Source organism: Aythya fuligula, chromosome 27, assembly GCF_009819795.1.
Source record: "Aythya fuligula isolate bAytFul2 chromosome 27, bAytFul2.pri, whole genome shotgun sequence".
Taxonomy (NCBI): domain Eukaryota; kingdom Metazoa; phylum Chordata; class Aves; order Anseriformes; family Anatidae; genus Aythya; species Aythya fuligula.
Window position 1 is genome coordinate 1,349,350 of NC_045585.1, and position 19,062 is coordinate 1,368,411.

General features: G+C 59.4%; 1 protein-coding gene across 1 annotated transcript; it reads left to right on the forward strand.

Annotated features, from left to right (window-relative positions):
• Nucleotides 1-6,700: 6,700 nt before the first annotated feature.
• MXD1 (MAX dimerization protein 1) lies at nt 6,701-17,833 on the forward strand. The gene is made up of 5 exons (XM_032204001.1): nt 6,701-6,978; nt 9,907-9,936; nt 12,602-12,716; nt 13,891-14,050; nt 14,134-17,833. Exons 1-5 carry the CDS (start codon nt 6,701-6,703, stop codon nt 14,322-14,324), a joined length of 774 nt encoding a protein of 257 aa, XP_032059892.1. The 3' UTR covers nt 14,325-17,833.
• Nucleotides 17,834-19,062: the final 1,229 nt, after the last annotated feature.

Sequence of the window (19,062 nt, forward strand, 5' to 3'; positions counted from 1 at the left end):
TCCAGCAGCCGGCTCCCGCTCCTCCCGGGGCTGCGGCCCTGCTGGCGAGCCCAGCGCCCCAGAGCTCAGCCCAGCGCCCTTTTTCCCACAGAGGGTTTCCCCAGACGGCTTCCGCGGCTTGCGCAGACGCAAAACTCCCCCTTCGTCGTCCCAGCCGTGCCGCCAACGGTGGCTGCCTGGCTGCTGCCCTCCCTCCCCGGAGCGACGGCGCTGCCCTTGCAGCCCCCGCAGGTACCCACCCTCCCCTCCGCGCTGCCCCAGGCCACCGTCTGGCACGTGGTGCCGGGGGTCCAGGGGCAGGTGCTGCAGCTCCCCGCCGGGGTGCAGCTGCCACCTGGGGGGCACCTCCCAGCCCAGGGGCACCACCTGCAGCTTGGGCAGCTCCCCGCCGGGGGGCAGCTCCCTGCTGTGGGGCAGCTCCCCGCCGTGGGGCATAACCTGCAGCTGGTGCAGCTCCCCGCTGTGGGGCAAAACCTGCAGCTGGTGCAGCTCCCTGCTGTGGGGCAAAACCTGCAGCTGGTGCAGCTCCCAAGCATGGGGCACCAGCTGCAGCTGGTGCAGCTACCCACCGTGGGGCAGCTCCCCCATAGCGCTCCTCCCTGTGCCCCCGTCCATCAGTGGGGACAGCCCATGGTGACGGGGACACTGGTGCCCCACCATGCGCTGGGGCTGGGGCCCAGGGCCGTGCTCCATGGGGAGCTCCTGCACCCCGCAGGCACCTGCCTGTTGCAGGCCCCCGCCCAGCGCAACCCCCCGCCACCCCTCGTCCCGGGGCCTCCGCTGCGGGGGCAGGCGCTCCCCACGCCCCGCACCCTGAGCAGCAGCCGGGGGCAGCTGCCGGAGCCCTGCTTGCACGCCGTGGGGCTCAGCGAGGACCAGGGGCCCCCGCTGCCCGGCCACACTCCCCCCGAGCCTGCCCAGGCTCCAAGGACCGCCAGCACCCAGACGGCGACGCCCGACGGTGAGTTTGGGACTGGCACAGCCGGCCGCTTGTGGCCCCACACCCAGGGGCCATGGCAAAGCTGACATTGCCCGTCTTGGGGGATTGTCTTGCTTCGTCCTCAGCGGCGACACTTGCAGAGGTGCCTGAGGAGCCCCTGGAGCTGCTGGAGCTGGGCCCTGATGCCTTCGCCGAGGCCTTTCCAGAGCTGGCAGGGGACAGCCAGCAGCTGCAGCACATGCAGGACCAGCTCCCGGCCGACCTGGACATCCCCATCCCCGGCATGGAGGAGCTGCTCAGCTGGCTCGATGCCGTGGAGCCCCAGGACGCCTTCCCCGATTTGCCCAGCAGTCCTGCCCTCAGCCGCTTCCTCTCGCAGCTGCCCGACCTCTGCGAGGACATCGAGGAGCCAAGCACGCAGGGACTGGAAGCCACAGGAGCCCTCGGTGAGGTCCCCTCAACCCCTGGGCTGCGCCCCGAGAAGCTCGAGGGTGGGCTGTCGCTGCAGTCCCCCATCGTGCCAGCAGTGAGCCCCCTCCTCAGCCCTGCAGCCAGTCTCCTGCCCAGTGCGCTTAGGAGCCCCCTACCCAGTCCACCCCTGAGTCCCCCCAGGAGCCTCCCTGACACCCAGCTCCTCAGTGCCCTTAGTAGACCCCTGCCCCAACCCCCCCAGCGTTCCCTCAAGACCCGCCCCAACCCCAAGGTCCCCAGTGCCCTTAGTAGACCCCAGCCCAAATCCCCCCCGAGTTCCCCCAAGAAACGCCCCAACCCCAAGGGCCGCAGTGACCATAGGAGACCCCTGCCCAAACGCCCCCTGGGTCCCCTCCAGAGCCCCCCGCCTGCCCCTGTGCCCACCGGCACCAAGCGGGGGGCCAAGCGCCCTGCGCCCAGCAGCACCCCCGGGACAGCGCAGAGCTGCCAGCACAGGAGGCCGACAACAGAGAACCCCCCCAGCAAGGAGAGGAAGATGCTGCTGGGCCAGGCTGGCCAAGGCCGCAAGAGACTGTGCCAGGGGAAGACGGGTGGCAGCAGCACGGGGGCTGGCAGCAGCACGGAAGCAGGCAGCAGTGGGCAGCAGCCGGCGATCAACAGCACCACGGCACCCAGCAAGACAGCACGAAGCCCGGGGGCTGCAGGGGGGCAAGGAGCAGCGTCGCCACCTCCCCGCAGAGCGCGGCTGCTGCTGGAGACTCCGAGTGGGGAGCCCTGTGCCGTGCGGCCCCAGGACAGGCTCCGGGCCCAAGCCAGCGGGGCCAAGACGCTGCAGCGCCAGCACGCAAGAACAAAGACCCCCAGCGAGACTTTGCAGCCGCTGGGGGCCAGGGCCAAGGTGCTGGGGCCAGTGCACCAGCCGTCCTGTGTGCAGCCGCAGCCCACCTCCAGCAGCCCCAGCAGCATGCCCAGCGCCCCGCCGACAGTGCCAGGCTCCAGCGCTGTGCCCGCTGCCCCCCAGTCCCTGGCTGGCGGCAAGGAAAAGGAGGTGCCAGCACCACCAGGCAGCACGGCATGAACAGGGGACGCTGCCATAGAGCCGGCGCCCAGAGCACTGGGCCTGCCAGCTGTGGGAGGCCAAGGGCAGCAGCAGCCCCTGGCCATAGCCGAGTATTACAGCTACCCGTGACCTCCTCGATGGCACCCACAGCACCCAGGCCCGCTCAGCACGCAGGCAGAGACCTCTGCAGGCACCTGCTCCAGCTTCAGCCACGTTCTTCAGCCCTTTCCCCCCTGCCTTGCCCTTCCCCTTCTTTAGTGCTGGATGCAGTCAGTGTTTCTCACTGGCAGGGATGGGCAACGGGGGGATGGGGAAAAGGGGGGCCACGAATGAGTGTTGGGAGTGCTGCGATGGAAGCTGCTGGGATGGGCAAGGGAACTGCTTGTTGAGACACCAAATGGCAGGCATTGAAAACTTATTCCTTCTTTTCTGGTCCTTTCTCTTCTTTATTGCCTTCTTTCTTAAATTCCTCTGGTGTAGGTGTTCACTCAGCAAGGCCTCTGCCTGCAGCTCTTCTTGCACTGGGATGCCGAGGGGATTTCATGCAGCCCACTCCCGCTGCCCCATGCTCAGGCCGTGCATGATGTGGGCATGGACAGCACGGACAGGAGAAAATGGACTGACGGACGGATGGACAGACGGACGGATGGATGGATGGATGGGAGTTGGGAATTGAGCCTTGGGAGCAGCAATGGGAGGTGGCTGGGATAGGAAATGATCAGTGTGGTGGGAAGTCATGGCGGTGATGGGAATTCATTTGACTGTGAAATGATGGGATGTGAAATTGCTAGGATGGGTGATCGTGGTGGTGATAGGAGATCATTAGGCTGGGAAAAAATTGTTTACAGTAGTAAATTTTATTTATTGTCTTTTTAATTGATTGTATTATTTTTATTATTTTCTATTCCTTTCTTATTAAACTCTTTATCAATGCCTATGAGTTTTTCTTTTCCTTCAGATTCCTTGTGCTCCTCTTGCAGTGATGGTGTACTTAACTCAGTATTTGTCCCCGAATGACAACCCCTGTGGTTAGACAAGGAGTTAAAAATTCCAGCCTGAGATCAGCCCTGAGGCAGGATGGCTCTGGGTGGCAAGGGGTGTCGGGGATGTGGGCCGGTATTTATCACGGTCACCACCAGCGATGGTTTTGGAATTCAGCCCTGAACAAATGTGGTATCCTACAGTGCTGCTCACAGGTTTTAGAGAGGTGTGCCCCGATCCTGGCAGTGCCCAGGAGTCAGACTTGATGATCCCTGAGTGCCCCCTACAGCTTGGATATGCTATGATTCTAGGATCTTATTGTTTTCCAGTCAATTCTTTCCAACGAGGTGATTGGCGACATTCATCCTTTAGATACTTTCAAATCCATGCTCATCTTTGCCCTTGCCTTACTCTCCCCCTTTGCCAAAATACACATTTTTCATCTTTTCTCAAGAAACAAAGAGAACAACAACAAAAAGTAACTGGTTCTAGCATCAGCTACACATTTTCTGCACTCTGGCCTATGCCTTTTGAAGACTATTCAATACTCCTCAGCACCTCCAAGAGGAAGAAAACACCTGTGGATCTGATCCAACCCTGAGAGTGGCCCTGCGGCCGCTTGAGGCCCAGTGACGGGCTCTGCAGTGACTGCAACCCCAGTGATGGGCCTTGGGGCTACTCCAAAACCTGTGACGGGCCCTACAGCCACTCTAGCCAATATGAAAGGCCCTGTGACCACTCCAGCGCTGCGGTCAGTCCATAACACTTTGTCTCTGCTGCTCCTTCACTGTCACTCTCTTCCCCTGCTCCAACGCGGGGTCCCTCCCCACGTTTAAAGCACCACTGTTATGAAATGCTTTCCCTTAACCAGATCCCAAATGTGCTCCCTGTTCTAGACAATCTAGAACAATCTAGACAGGGAGCACAGGCAACACGGGGTTGGGAAATGGGGGGGTGACGAAGGAAGGCAGCTTGCACAGCCCCAGGAGGTGGCAGCACAGCCCCAGGAGCCACCATCCCTTCCTGGGGCTGTTCTCAACCCAGAGAGGAGCCAACGTGAGGCCCCAGCAAATATTTGCCTTTTTTTCCCCTAAAAAAAATAGAGGGGAAATGGGGCTGGTCCCCCCTTGCTGCTGCACCCTATGGGGACACCACAAAGATGTCTGCGGGGGGGGGGTCCCGATGCCTAAAATTCCTCCCATTCCCAGCAAATACACGAGGTTGTCAAAGAAATTAAGGCGTAGATGAGTGTGTCCAGCCTGGGATTGGGGCCTTTGCTGTAAAAAAATGTGGGATTGGGGTCGTCGCTGTAAATAATTGAGGCATTGGAGGCTTTACTATCATAATTTGGGGACTGGAGGCTTTGCTGTCAAAATTTGGGGATTGGAGACTTTGCTTTAAAAAAAAAATATGTGGGGTTGGAGCCTTTGCTGTCAAAATCTGGGGACTGGGGTCCTTCCTGTAAAAAAAAAAAAAAAAAAAGCGGGATTGGAGACTTTACTATCAAAATTGTGGGATTGGGGACTTAGCTTTAAAAAACTGCGGGATTGGAGATTTTGCTGTAAAAAAAGTATGTGGGGTTGCAGCCTTTACTATCAAAATAGGGGGTTGGAGCCTTTGCTTTTAAAAAATGTGGGGTTGGAGACTAAAAAATTGTGGGATTGGAGTCTTTGCTTTAAAAAATTGTGGGGTTGGAGCCCTTGCTGTGAAAAATGTGGATTTTTTTTTTTTTTTTTGGTCTTCTGAAGGTCGTGCTCAATAGTTTGGGGCGTCACAGCAGAGACACCTCCCTAAATCCCAGCCTCGTTGGGACTTGGGGCGCCCAAGGGACGGTGACACCCGAGGGACGGTGACACCCCGGGCACGGTGACGCCGCCAGCGTCCCGTAATCTCCCCGTCACGCCCCGGCCCGCCGGCAGCCTGCTGCCCCGCGATAAGGCCAGGGATTTCCGAGACACCGTGCTTCGTTAGGGCTCTGCTAATTAACCCCCCCCCTCCAGCTTTGGCCACCCAGACACCCAAAAAGCAGGGAAAAAAAAACCACTTTTTGGGTACGGGAGGGGGCAGGAGGTTTTGGGACGAGCTGGTTGATTGCAGCCGCCCCTAAAACACCCAAACTTGTGGTTTTTTTTTGTTGTTATTGTTGTAATTTATTTTTTTTTGGGGGGTGACACCCCCGGCCCCCCCCTGGCCGGGTTTATCTGGTTCTCCGGGCTGAGTCACCCCGGGGCAGGGCCGGGTTTTGGGGTGTGCCCCCCCCCCCCAACCTCGGTGGGGCCTTGTCTTAAAGGAGGGTCCCCTTTTTTGGGGTCAGGGGGCCCTTTTGGGGGGGTTAGGGGTCTCTTTTTTTTGAGAGGGTGTCTTTTTTGGGGTACCCCCAGCATTTTGGGGGGGGTCTCTTGGTTGTTTGGGGTGTGGGGGTGCTTCCTGTCCTCTTTGGGGGTACCTGGGGGGGATTTTGGGGGGTGTCCCTGATAATGAGGGGGGATTTGGGGGTTCCTCTGCCTGGGAGGGGTCCTAAATTTTTTGGGGAGGGGGTTTCTGGGGGGGTCCTTTGCTGAGGGGGGGGGGTTCTGGCCCTGAGGTTTGCATTTTGGGGAGGGTCCCAGCTTTTTGGGGGGGGGTTATTTTGGGGGTCCCTCTCCCTTAGGGAGGGGGTCCTGATTGGGGAGGGTTCCTGAGGGGGGGGTCCTAAGGGGGGTTCCTGCCTTTGGGGGGTGGGCTCTGGCTTTTGGGGGGGGGGGTCTCAGCTTTTTTGTGGGGATTTGGGGGGACCCTGCTGTGTGGGGGGGTCCCAGCTTCTTGGGGGGGGTTCTGGGGGCCCTGCTTTTTGGGGGGGGCTCCTGGGGGGGGCTCCCTTTGTGGGGGAGGGGTTTTTGGGGGGGGTCCTGCGGGGGGGGGGGGGCCCTGGCCCTGGGGGGGGGGGGGCTGGGGGCGTCCCCGCTCCTCGGGGGGCGCCCCTCCCTTCCCCGTTCCCGCCTGGCCCCGCCCCTCCCTCTCCCCTCCCCTCCCATTGGCCCCCCGAAGCCGGAAGCGCCCCACCTCCTCCCCCCAACCCACCAATCACCCTCATCCTCCCCTCACCCTTTCCCCACCCCCTCCTCCCTTCTCCCACCCAATCGCGCTCCGCCTCCCCTTCCTCCACCCAATCAGCGCCCGAACCCCCGCGCGGGGTGGAGAGGCGGCGTCCAATAGCGAAGCTCGGGGGGCGGGGCTTACGCTGAGGCGGGGCCGGGCCCCGAGCCCCGCTCACCCCCGGTCCCGGGCCCGGGCCCCGGAGCGCGGCGATGGCGGCGGCGGCGGCGGCGGCGGCGGCCGGGGAGGGCGGCGGAGACCCCGGGGGCCGCATCCAGCTGCTGCTGGCGGCCGCCGAGTTCTTGGAGCGAAGGGAACTGGGCAGCGGAGCCTCCCCGGTGGCTTCCCGGGGGGTTCCGGTGGTACCGGCGGCTCCTTACCGGGCCGGCCCCGCTGAGGCCGAGCACGGCTACGCCTCGGTGCTGCCCGGCGGAGGGCGGAGAGGGGCCAGGAGGAGGGCGAAGGGCAGGAGGAGCGGAGGGGGAAGCAGGTAACGGGGTGTGGGGGGGGTAGAGGGGGGGGGTGGCCGTTACCGGGGGGTACCGGGACCTGGAGGGGGAGGGGGGGGAACCGGGAGGGGTGGGGGAGGGGTCGGAGGGACCGGGGGGGGCCTCAGGGGGACCGGGGGGGGGGGTGGTGGTGGCCTCGTGTTATGGGGTAGGGGGTGAGGGGTGGTTACCGGGGGGTTATCGGGGGGTACCGGGTTTAGGGACAGGTCACGGGGACGTTGGGGACCCCCGGGGGGATTTGGGGACCCCGCTGTCACCGGGGTTAGGGGCTGTCGGTGTGCCCTGTCATGGGGTAACGGGGGAGGTTGGGGATTTAGGGGATGTTTGGGGACCTTTGAGGGCAGCGGTGGCAGCGGGGAGGGGATTTGGGGACCTCAGGGGGAGTTTGGGGACCTTGGGGGGGTCTTGGGGACCTCAGGGGGATTTGGGGACCCCACTGTCACCGGGGGAGGGGGGGCTGTCGTTGTTCCCTGCTGTAGGGTGATGGGCCCCTTGGGGACCCCGCTGTCACAGTCGGTGTTCCTGTTATAGGGCAGGGCTGGGGGGGACACTTGGGGACACCCCTGTCACAGGGCACGGGGCCAGGCTGCTCAGGACACCCCTCAGGATGCCCCCAGAACCCTCCCCAAGCTGCCCTAAGCCTCCTACACCCCTAGGGGCTCACCTCAGTGACCCTAAAACCCCACCTAGGGGCCCTAAGTGCCCTCCAGGGGTCCCTAAAACTCCTCCAGGAGACCCTAACCCCCCCCCCGAGGACCCTAAAACTCCTCCAGGAGACCCTAAACCCCCCCCGAGGACCCTAAAACTTCTCCAGGAGACCCCAAAACCTGCCTGAGGACCATAAAACCTCCTTCTAGGTGTCCTAAACCCCCCTGAGGACCCCAAAACCCTGCCGGGTTCAGTGCTGGGGGAGTGCCGGGGGGGAGTCCCGCACGTCACAGGCTTGGGGCCGTGACGGGAACCTCCCTTCTGGGGTGAACCCGGCCCTAAAGGCGCGGCCGTGACGTGGCAGCCGGGTCCGACACCGGGGCCGCCGGAGCATTTCGGGCTGGAGGGCGGTGTCAAAAGCGAAACTCGTCCCGGTTCCCTTTAGGGGATGAATCCTGCCGGGGTTTGGGGTCGGGCGCTGCTGTGGTGCTTGGTGCTGAGATAAATCCCGTTTGGGTTTGGGGGTCTGCCCCAAAAGCCCTCTGGATCCTGGGCACCAGCTCAAGCCTTGTTTTTGGGATGGACCCATAGGTGCTCATTCCCCACCCCCCTCCTTGTCCCCAAAAGGAGGGGATCCCTGTGCCCCCCAGGGATGGCAGGTGTCAGCCCCAAAAGGAGGAAACCCTCTTGTCCTCCAAGGGTGGAAGGCAGCTGTCAACCCCAAAAAGAGGAAACCCTCGTGTCCCTTGGGGCTGGCAGGTGGGGACCGGCCCCAAAAGGAGGGGACCTTCACATCCCCAAGGGTTGCAGGTGGGTGTCGACCCCAAAAAGAGGCGACCCTTTACCCCTGGGTTTTTTTATGATCAGTCCTGGTTGGAGCCCCCCACCCTGGGAGCCTTCCCCCAAAACATTTCCCACCCTAGCCCAGAGGGAGCGACCCCAAATGATTTGGGGACGCAGCAGAACAAATCCGATTCATTTTCTCCTCCCACCTCAGCACCGGCCGCGTCTCCGGGACCCCGTTACCAGCGGTGACACCGCCTTGGGGACCGGGGCCACCTCTGGGGACTTCGACCCCACAACAGGTCCGGCCGGGGCCGTGCCCAGAGCTGTTTGCCCAGGGTGGAGCGGTGCTGAGCTGGCACCAGCCCCTGCTCCATCCCCAGCGGGTTTGTCCGCGTGACACCGGCTGCGGGCACCACCTTTTTCCACGTTTTTTCCCCCATTTTCCACCATCTGTTTGTTTTTTTATTATTTTTCCCCATTTTGGGGCGCCCCAGAGGTTTTGTTCCCTCCTCCGACGCGTTTTTTGGGGTTGCGCAGCGCCCGAGTTCCCCTTCGGGGGAGTTTTGGGGCCGATTCCTTGTTTTGAGGCGGTTTTGGTGAATCAGAACGAGCAGGACGTGTCTGCACGGAGTCATCGGGGAAGCCAGGATCCGGCCGTGCCCATCCTCGCCCTACTGCTCGAGGGAGGGCTTCAAAAATCCCTTTCTGGGGATTTTAGGGTGCAGGAGGGGGGTTCTCAGCCCCCCACCTTCCCCTGTACATTATGATGTGTGCCTGCAAAAAATCAACACCCTAAAAGGATCAGACCCAGAACGGCCCCAAAACGAAGCCACCAAAAAGAAAATTAATCAATTAATCAAAGGGGAACTTGAACGGGGAGGGCCACAGGAGATGGAGAGCATCCACATCCCTGGAGCGTGCAGGGTTTGCGCACCTGTAGGTGCATTTTTTGGTGTTTTAGGCACAAATTCATGTCTTTTTTTGAGAAAAATGTGAGCGGAGCCGGAGGCCCGGCTGCGTTCCCGTGGGCTCGGTTTCGGGGCCGTGTTGGGATGGAGCAACTTTTCCCCTTCCTGCCCGCAGATACGCACGTCGGCGCTGGGCCTGCGGTCGCTCTCTCGGTGCTTCCTCTTCTCCAAAAAGCCTCCGCCACGAGGCTGGAGAGTTTTTTTGGGGTGTGTGCTGTGTGCCCTGAGCCCTGCCACCAAGACAACCCCGTGTTCCCGGTCTTCATAGCCAGAAAATCTCTAAAAACGAGCCTCGCCCCGTTAAAATCCCATTTTAGGGTTTTCCTCACCCATTTATTGCCGTTCATTGGGGTGATTCTCTGTCATACTGTGCCACCAAGCATCCTGTGCCCGGTCCCCACCCGGTTTGATGTCCCCAGGGTCTCCCCTGTCCCCGTTCCCCCTGTGGGGTTTGATCTCACACCGCACCCCCCTACAGGACCTAACGCCGTGTCTGTTCTCTTCCAGGTCGACACACAACGAGATGGAGAAGAACAGGTGAGTGCTGGCAGCTCGCCCGGACCCGAATTTGACCAAATCCCTTCTCTTCAACCCCCGTTGGGGCCGTTTGGGTCCTGTCCCCGAGGGAGAAGCGAGCGAGTGCCCGTGGGCAGCGGGATTTGGGCATGGGAGCCGGGGAGGGACGGGACGGGGTGCATGGGTGGCTCCCGGCGTCACCCGGACGGGGTGCTCAGGCCCCAAGCATTTCCTGTCCCTGGGCGTGCAGTGAGCAGACGGGGATGGTGCTCAACTCTAATAAGGTTGACCCCAAAAGGCTGCAGTTTTGGGGTAGGGAGAGTGTGCAGGCACCTCCCCAAATGCTCCGCAGGCGCTCTCCAAATACCGCTCCCATCCTTGGGGTGCAGCGGCGGGCTGGAAGCCTCCTGCCCAGGAAGGTCCCGCGCGTGTTAATTGCTCTGTGGCTTCGTAATGCGCCGTTACGGGGTTTAATTGAAACCCTGATTAATTTAAAACCCGTTTAAATTAACCCCCTGTGCGGCTCTCTCTGCGAGAGAGATACTGGAGTTCAGGCTGGTGAGGTCTTTGTAGGGCTGGAGGATGGCTTTGAGTCCTTTAAGGGCTTCTCTTTTCCTCTTTTTGACTTGGAAGAGGTTCAAATATTGTGGGGTTTTGTTGCCTGCTGCCAGCAAAGGGCTCGCGTGGACTCGGTTGGTTTGTACCTGGAGGCAGAACTGCCCCTGCCCCGAGTGATGTGAGTTAGGGACGGGCAGGGCCATTTATTCCTCCTTTCAAAAGCCTGAGAAAATCGGCATCTGGTTACCCAAAAAAACCCCGCAGAGGACGTCAGGCCGCGTTGCACCCCTCTTGCAGCGGCGCCGTGTTGAAATCCCGGCGGCTGCGTTGCGCCACGAGCGCGGTGAGCACGGGCACCTCCCGTCCTTCCGCCCCTCTGCGCGGAAACGAGGTGCAGGGCGATGAGCCCCGTCCTCGTTAGGTGCTGCTGCGAGCTGTCCTCGTTAGCTGCTGCTCCGAGGTGTCCTCCTGCAAACCCCACCAGGCTCGAGCCGGGGAATCGTGGTCTCGACCTGCTGGCGCTCCCCGCTCTCTCCCCTTCATGCCAGGTCTCTCTGTTGTGTTTTTTTTTTAAGCACGGCAGCAGTTTGGGTTAGGCAAAAGCTGCAAAAAATGCTCCTTAACGCACACTGCACCACCTGGAAGGGGAAACCGAGGCGTGTTGTAATCCTACAAACCGCTCAGCATCGGCAAAGCCGAGCAGGTTGCGGCTGCACCTCCTCCACCCCGTCCCATCTGGGTGTCAGCACCGAAACACAGCTTCTGCTCAGCACGAAAACTGATTTTTTTTTTTCCATTTCTCATTCTTACGGTGCTGGTTACGAGGTGCTGTGCAACGAGAGTTAGCCAAGGACCCCGATTTTGTTGCTGCAGCTCACGGGGAGCATGGTGGGGCTGGCTCCTCAACCATGCGGGTTGATGGCACGGCTGGCCATCCCTGCACAGCTCCTCTTGTCTCTTTTCCCCCTGCGACTGAAAATAAGCTTTGGAGAGGCTCCTGTCCGAGCCCGTTGGTGTTTGGGATTCCCCCCAGCGGGCGTGTTTTGTTTGTGCTGGTATTCAGCAGGCACTTTGTGTAGGCAAATGCCTGTTTACTCCCCGACGTGCCCGGAACGAGATAGGCAGGTCGCTCGTTGCAAAATCCCCGTGGCCGCCTCTGTCAGCTTCGGGTATTTCAAAGACCGGTGTTGCAACCTAAACGTAACCTAAATATCGGGGCTGGGGCGCCCGACACGAGGCAAACCGGCCGTGCTGGGAGCACCTCGGCCACCGAGGGACCTCCGTGGGCACCCAGAGCTTCACCCATGGGTGCAGCAGCGGGGTGGGAGCTGTGAAGTCAGTATGGGTGTTAGGGCAGGTGAAATCCTACTCAAAACAGGTATAGGGGATGCAGTGGGTTTTCAGCTCCCTGCTGCTGCCCTCAACCTCTTGAGGCACGGCTGGAGCCTGCCAAGGACCGGAGGCACCCATGGGTGCAGGTTTTTGGGGGGAGACCCCAAGCTGGTAGCCAGTGGTGTGTGGGCAGGGGGCTCGTCCCCATTAGCACTCTGCGGGTCAAACCCATTCTGTCCTGAGACCGTCCTCCTTTCCACAGCTCTTAGAAGCCTGACAGGCGCGTCAGCCTTGATTTCTCGTGGCCATGAGCCAAAACACGAGCCCAAAGTCCCAGCTGATCTTTGGCTTCACCTCCAGCATCTCCAGCCACCGGGGCTGGGGATTTTCTTAGACGAGAGCGGAGTGCTGAGCTCATCCGTGCAGGTCCTGAGCCTGGGAGCTTTTCTCACCAGCTGGTGGATGCCTGCAGAGCCGGCCACGGGGTTTTTAGGGGATGGAGCAGGCAGCAGGCCATACGTCTGCCTTAACGGGCTACCCTAAACTGGCCAGAACCCGTGGAGACCAAGCTGATACCGCGGGTCGGAGAGAAATTCCTCTGTTGGTTTGAGAGATCAGACCTCGGAGCGGTGTGCTGGGAATAAATGGTTTTCTGAGCCCAGACAGGCTCAGAAAGGCTCTCTCGTTTATCACCTTTCTTGGCTTGTAACCACCCCAACTATCTGCATGCAGAGGTTAAAAGCTATGTGGGGAGCACACACCCGAGCGCTCATCGTGCTGTGTCCGTGTCTTGCAGGCGAGCCCACCTGCGGTTGTGCTTGGAGAAGCTGAAGATGCTGGTGCCGCTCGGGCCCGAAACCAACAAACACACGACGCTGAGTTTGCTGATGAGAGCGAGATTGCACATAAAGGTGAGTTCGGGTTGGGTCGGGACCACGCAGGGGGAACCTCTGGGCAACACACCAAAATTGTGCCCCAAAACCTAATTGTGCCCTAAAACCTGCGGGGTGCGAGAGCTGCTGATGTGCTGCCGGATGGCACTGACCGAACCCCAGAGGGCAGAGGGCTCAGGAAAAAGCTTTTTGGCCCCAAATTCCCAAAGCTTTTATTCTGGTGTCATTGGGAGGGGAAGCTTTGTTCCCATTAGACAAATGCTGAGCTCAGCTTCAAGACCTTCGCCACCATATGTGGTGCAGGATTTGGGGGCATCCGGAGCCTCAAACCTGCCTGGGGTTGATGCCAGAGGTCAGGGTTGTTTTCCCTGCAGTTACTGCAGCAAGTCTGTGTAAAAACCCTACAAACAGGCACGTGGGCAGCTGCCACTCTGCCCTAAAGCCCAATTTCCACGTGTTTTATCCTGCAGAGCTGCCCAGAGGCCTTAGGAACGAGACAGGTTCAAAGTACTGCCTGCTAGAGGTGGGAGGATGTTAGCAGGACCTCTTGTTTTCTTTTCCAGAGCGTTTACAACTTTATTGTTTGTCCTTTAAACTTTGACTCAACAGAGCTCTCGCTGAGCGCATTATTTAGTTTTATGGCCCAGCAGATAAGCGGGGCGGTGCAACGGGGGAGCTCTGGCGTCAGCCTGCGTGCAGCCAGCGACTTATCGGAGACTGAAAATATATAAATAGGGTTGGGCTGGCTCCAGTGCCGCCGTCTGGAGGAGGAAACCTCTCACGTGTGTGCGGTGTGGATGTCATCGGGTCTGTTTGGCCCGGCTCTCCGGGCCAGATACTGCTTCCATTTCCTCCAGGCTGCGGGAGGAGGAGAGCAGTGCGTGCGTGCGAGGAAATTCTGGTTCATGCAGCTCAGGCTGGGTATGGGCAAGCTCTTACTGGTCCCAGTCGTGCAGTCCTTGGGAAGAAATCCCCCGTGTGGCAGTAGACACGGGTCACTGGTGCCTGAAATGGTGTGGATCAGGCAGAGCACACGGTGCCAGGGAACAGCGGTTGTTGCTGCACTGGGCAACCAAAGCATGGGGTTCCCAGGGAGTCTGAGAGGTTTGGGATCATTGGGATGGAAAATAAAAGGGCTGTGGGCTGCGATGGGTGGAGGAAGTAACCCTGTCTGGTCTCGCCACCTCTGCAGAAGCTTGAAGACAGCGACAGGAAAGCCCTCCACCAAATCGACAAGCTGCAGCGGGAGCAGCGGCACCTGAAGAGGCAGCTGGAGAAGATGGGCGTGGAGAGGCTACGGATGGACAGCATCGGATCCACCGTGTCCTCCGAGCGCTCGGACTCAGACAGAGGTGAGAGGAACCACACCGGTGGGCGAGCAGCACTGGGGGGGGGTCTCGTGGCCGTCCTGTAACACCGCCCTTTGTCCTTGCAGAAGAGATAGACGTGGACGTGGAGAGCACGGACTCGCTGCCCGCAGACCTCGACTGGAGCAGCAGCAGCAGCCCGAGCGACTCGGACGAAAGAGGGAGCCTGCAGAGCGTGTGCAGCGACGAGGGCTACTCCAGCTCCGGCGTGAAGAGGTTGAAGTCGCAGAGCAATCAGAAGCCGTGCCCCGCTCTCTAAGGAGCGACTCCCGGAGCCGTTCCGCCCGCCGCTCTCTCCCCGTTGGATCTCGTTAGGTAGGACGCCGGACCCGCACTTCTCCTTGCACGTAAATCTTGCACCACCGACAGAAACGAAGCCCGCTTTGCCCGAAAAAGTGCCCGGGGAGCACGCTGCCCTCCACAGCACGTGGCCCATCGCATCCACTCGCTTCTCTTCCCGGCGGGGAAACTCATCTCGGTGAGACCGCACATTCCAGCCAGACCTCGACGCGCCCGAGAATATCGCAGCGGTAACAGCAGCGCCGGGAGACCTCGGCCGTTCTTCGCCTTGCTGTTACCGCCCGGTATTCTGGATCTGCGTGGCGTTTGCCCAGCAGTGCCACGTCCCTAACGAGCAGCAGCAGGGCCCAAACGTGCATCGTTGGGCGACGAGCCGGAGGGAGACCCGTAGGGAAACCCAGCCTTAGGTAGCTTGGATCCAGGAGAGGGCAGAGGGAGGTCTGCGAGAGGAGAGTTTCGGCTGCGAGCTGCTGGAGCGTTACTCAGAGGGCTTCGGGTAGGACCCCTTCAGCTTTGCCATGTCTCAGAAATTCCTGTAGTCCCTAAAACCAAATGGTACGATCCTCGTCCTGTGCAATGTCTGACCTCACGCGCTGCGGCCGCGTATTTTACTGTTCTAGGTGAGCGTTCCTAGGACGTCCTTCACGCTTCTTGTCTCGGGGATAATTTTTTCTACCTCGGAGAGATGAACAAAGATTATCTCCATCCCTTTAGCACAAAAAAAAAAAAAAAAGATGATGCCTCAGTTGTTTTCTAGAAGCGACGCTTGGCCCTGCTCACACCCCTCGTGAAAGTTTAGCAATAACCGGCAGCTGAGCGCTTGCCTTTTCCAGGACATGGCTCCTGGTGAGTCCCCACGGGGTGCCGCTGGTGTTAAAGCACTTGGCCGGCTGGCGGGGTTGTTTTTAGACACTCAGAGAGGTTCCCCAAGGCTTTTGGGGCTTCCCAAAGCTTTTGGTTGCCGCCTCAGAGAGAGAGAAAACCAAACAGGAAAGGAAAGGCCGACCCCCTGCCCTGCAAGCCGTGGTTTCCGACCCTGCAAACGCGCTTGGGTCGAAGCTAACCAGAGCACACGTAAATGTACATAGACCACGCGAGCTATAAATAGTATTTATTCCTTTTCTATGAAACTGGTGTCGCGGAGATACCTTCTGATGACTTTTATAGATGTTCTGGAATCTTTGTACGTAGAGGTCCGCTAACGGAGAGAGAGAATTTCTTTTCTTTTTTGGCTCGAAACGTTTGAAGCTCTTTCTATTCCGCCCACCCGGCAAACCTCTGGCGACGAACACCGAGCGCTCGGTGCGGCACGCCGACCTCCCGGCCCCGCGTTCGGCCACGAGCAGCTTTGTGGTTTCGCTCTCCAAGGGCTCCGGAGCTCCTCCAGGCACCAAAACCCATCCTGCCGTCGTTAAACACTCCCGTGAGACACGCAGGTCCTGAGACTTCGCTCGTCAAGCTGCCAAAAGCCACTAAAACACCCAGCAAGGTGCAAATGAATGAACTATTAGCCTGTTTTTATTTTATCTTTTAATCCCTAAGCTATTTTTGGATCATTTGGACTCTGAGAAGCAAGAAGAGGGGAGACGGGGCTAGTGGATCGCTAAAATCTCCGAAGTCTCTGCTCTGCTTGTGTGTGCTAGGTTTTGGAAAGAAAAAGCAGCACAAGAAATGTTCCTGGAGCAGCTGGAGCTGTGTGCCCAGCAGATTTGCACTGATCTACGCCTCATGTAAGCCTTCTGCACTGGAAGTCCGAGTCTTCCCGAGTCCGAGAGCGAGCTCGAAGCGGTCCACTTTAAAAAAGACAGAAAAAAACAACAACAAACAACACAAAAAGACAAGAATAGGAGGACAGAAGCCACGAGGCAAGCTGAGAGGCTGCCCTTTGGGGTCTGCCCTTTTGCTGCACGATGGCTTGGGGTCTTTCCAGCTCTTTTTTTCCGCCACTTTCCCCCCACCACCACCACTGCAGGTGCTGCTTCGGTGCCTCCGAGCCCAGCGCTGCGGCTCCTGCTGCCTTCGGGACGGGAACCACAGCGCTGAGTCTTCAGAAAAGCACCGAGAGAGAAAAATGCTGTGTTTCACTTTCAGTTAGGCGTACCCAGTCTTAAGGCTTTGACTCTGTAAATTTGAGTGTGTGTGTGTGTGTGTTGTGCCTTTTTTTGGGTTAACGGCGTTGTTTTGGTGAAATGCTGTGTGTTTTGTTTCGTTTTCCTTTTTACTTTTTTTTCCTCCCACTATAAAGCAGTAATTAATTGACTTTTGCACTGTTTGGACGTGCTCCTCTCCAGCTTGACGGCGCCGAAGGGCTCCACCCTTGGAAAACGAGGCACTAAAGTTGAACTGGCACGAGGCGGAAACCCCGGGCTTTTTCCCCAAAACTCCCGGTGGGTGCCGCACCCGCTCGGTGCGCCCAGCGGCTGTTAGCGCCGCTCTCCCTTTTTGCCAGCCTTTTCCTCGAATTCACACCAGCATTACTAAGAAATAAGCTGCAGCAATTAGATTTTTGTAGATTATTTAAATAATAAAAAAAAGGGGGACAGCGAGGAGCCGCTCACGCCCCCCACGTTTACGATTGCACAGACGTGTGCGAGCCCAAACCACGCTTATTTTTTTTTTATTTTTTTTGAGGGGGTGTTTTCCTTGTGGAGGAGCAGATCCGGTGCAGATGGCTCTTATTTTTGGGGAGAGCTTGCGACGGGCAGAGGAAGGGATCGGGCAGCGTCCTGCTGCCGTCCTGCCCGCGCCGCTGCTCCTCTCCTGGGCATTAGCGGCCGCGCGCCGCCCCGGCACCTTGCTCCGTCCCGCAGCACTTCTGCCCCCCTGTAGCAATAGGTACGGGCTCGGCCTCCCCCCACGGCCCCGTTTTTGTACCCGATTTCAGGTTTTGACACTGTACTGTAGCGGGAGGAGTTCTGCCTTGGCCACGCTCCCTCTCTGCTCCCCTTGTAGCGCTTGTGGCAGGTGCCAGCAGCCGGATTCCCAAAGCACCTGGACCGTCCCCGTGCCCGTTCCCATCCCACACCCCACGTTTTAGCCAGAAGAAATTGCGCGGAGGCGTCTCCATCCCCCTGCTGCACGCCTCGCGAGCCTTCCCGACCCTTTAAGCGGTCTGGGTGTGCTTTTGCTGCGTTTTCTTTGCCCTTTCCCTATTTTTTTTCCCCGTTTTGCTTCCAAATTGCCCCCAAACCACCCCCCCTTGCCTGGCTTTCTCACTGGCTTTTATTCCCAGACTGAACGGGGCAGCAGCGGATGGGAGAAGGCGAATTTTGGTTCCGGCCGTTCAGCTCCCGGTGTAAATACCCCGGCATTAAGCCTCCTGTGTCGAGACCACCCAATGGTGCTTTTTTCTTACAGTTAGCACAGGCGATTTTAGGAAGTTCAGAGGTGTTTTAGGAGAGTCTTGCTGTGTGTATGTAAACTTCTGTATTGTTTGACTGTTAGACAATAAATTATTTCATTACCAAAGCGAGCTGCCTGCTGCTTTCCCAACCGAGCTGGGGGTGCCTGGGGGCGTCCCCTCCCTTTCTCCTGTGCTTTGGGTCTCAAGAAGCGACCCCAATGTTGCCTGGGGTGGGGGGCTCAGCTCTGCTCCCTCCCCTTCCTCCCCCAGCAGCCAGAACTGGTCCCCAGGCTGCTCCCAGGGGGGGCTGCGAAGCCATGCGGGGCTCAGAGATGTATTTTTCCTAACCAAACGCCCCGTTTTGCTCATTATCCTCCTTTTTTGGGGCAATGATGAAGGCTCTGAGCCTGGCAATGGCTTTTCTGCGGTGCAATTTGGTTCCCCACAGCACCCTCCAGATCCTCACAGCTCTTCTATCCCATACTCTTCCCCCTACAGCCTCCATCCTGCATCCTCCCCCCTTTATCCCTCCTCCTTCATCCTGCCTCTTCCTATCTCTCATCCTCCACCCTTTATCCCACATCCTTCACCTTTTATCCCCCCCCTTTCTCCTGCCTCCTCCCCCCGCCTCCTTCACCCCTTAATCTCGTGCCCTTCACCCCGCAGCCCACATCCTCCACCCTTTATCCTCTGCCCTTCACCCTGCGGCCCATCCTTCCCCCTTTTCCTCTGCATCCTTCCCCTGCTTGCAGCGGGACCAACGTGGCCGGGGGATCTCGAAGGGGAGCAAAACCCCAGGGAAAAGGGGTCTGGGAGGGCAAAGGAGCAGAGCAGGGCCTGGGGCTGGCCCTAACGAGGCTGCGCTAACGAAGCAACACCCACCACCTGCCATGGGGCTGTGCCCCGTTGGGATCCAGGGCAGGGATCCCAAAGCCTCTTAAACCCCCTGGGGGCTTGCTGGGGGGCTCCCACCCTGCCTGGGTGCTTGGGGGTGCTTTGGGTGCTGGGTCCCCTCTTTTAGGGGCAGCTCCTGAGGCTGGGGGGTGGCAGAGCAGCGTTGGGGTGCCCCCCAGGCCCCCCTTTAGTGAGTTTGTGGGTGCTGCAGCCCCGTCCTTGTGGGGCTGAGCAGCACGGGGCTGTGCCTACGCAGCAAGGGGCAGCCAGAAGAAAATCAGAACTGCCTGAGATGGGTGCTTTATTTCCTTTTCTTATTTTTTTTTCCTATGTCCTGCAGCAGGGTGAGCAGTGCCAGCCTAATTGGTGCAAGCCTGTGAGGTTTTGGCAACGAGGGGGGCACGGGGATGGGGGTGGGAGCCCCCCCTACGGTCTGGGGGCTGCTGGAGCACTGCACTCA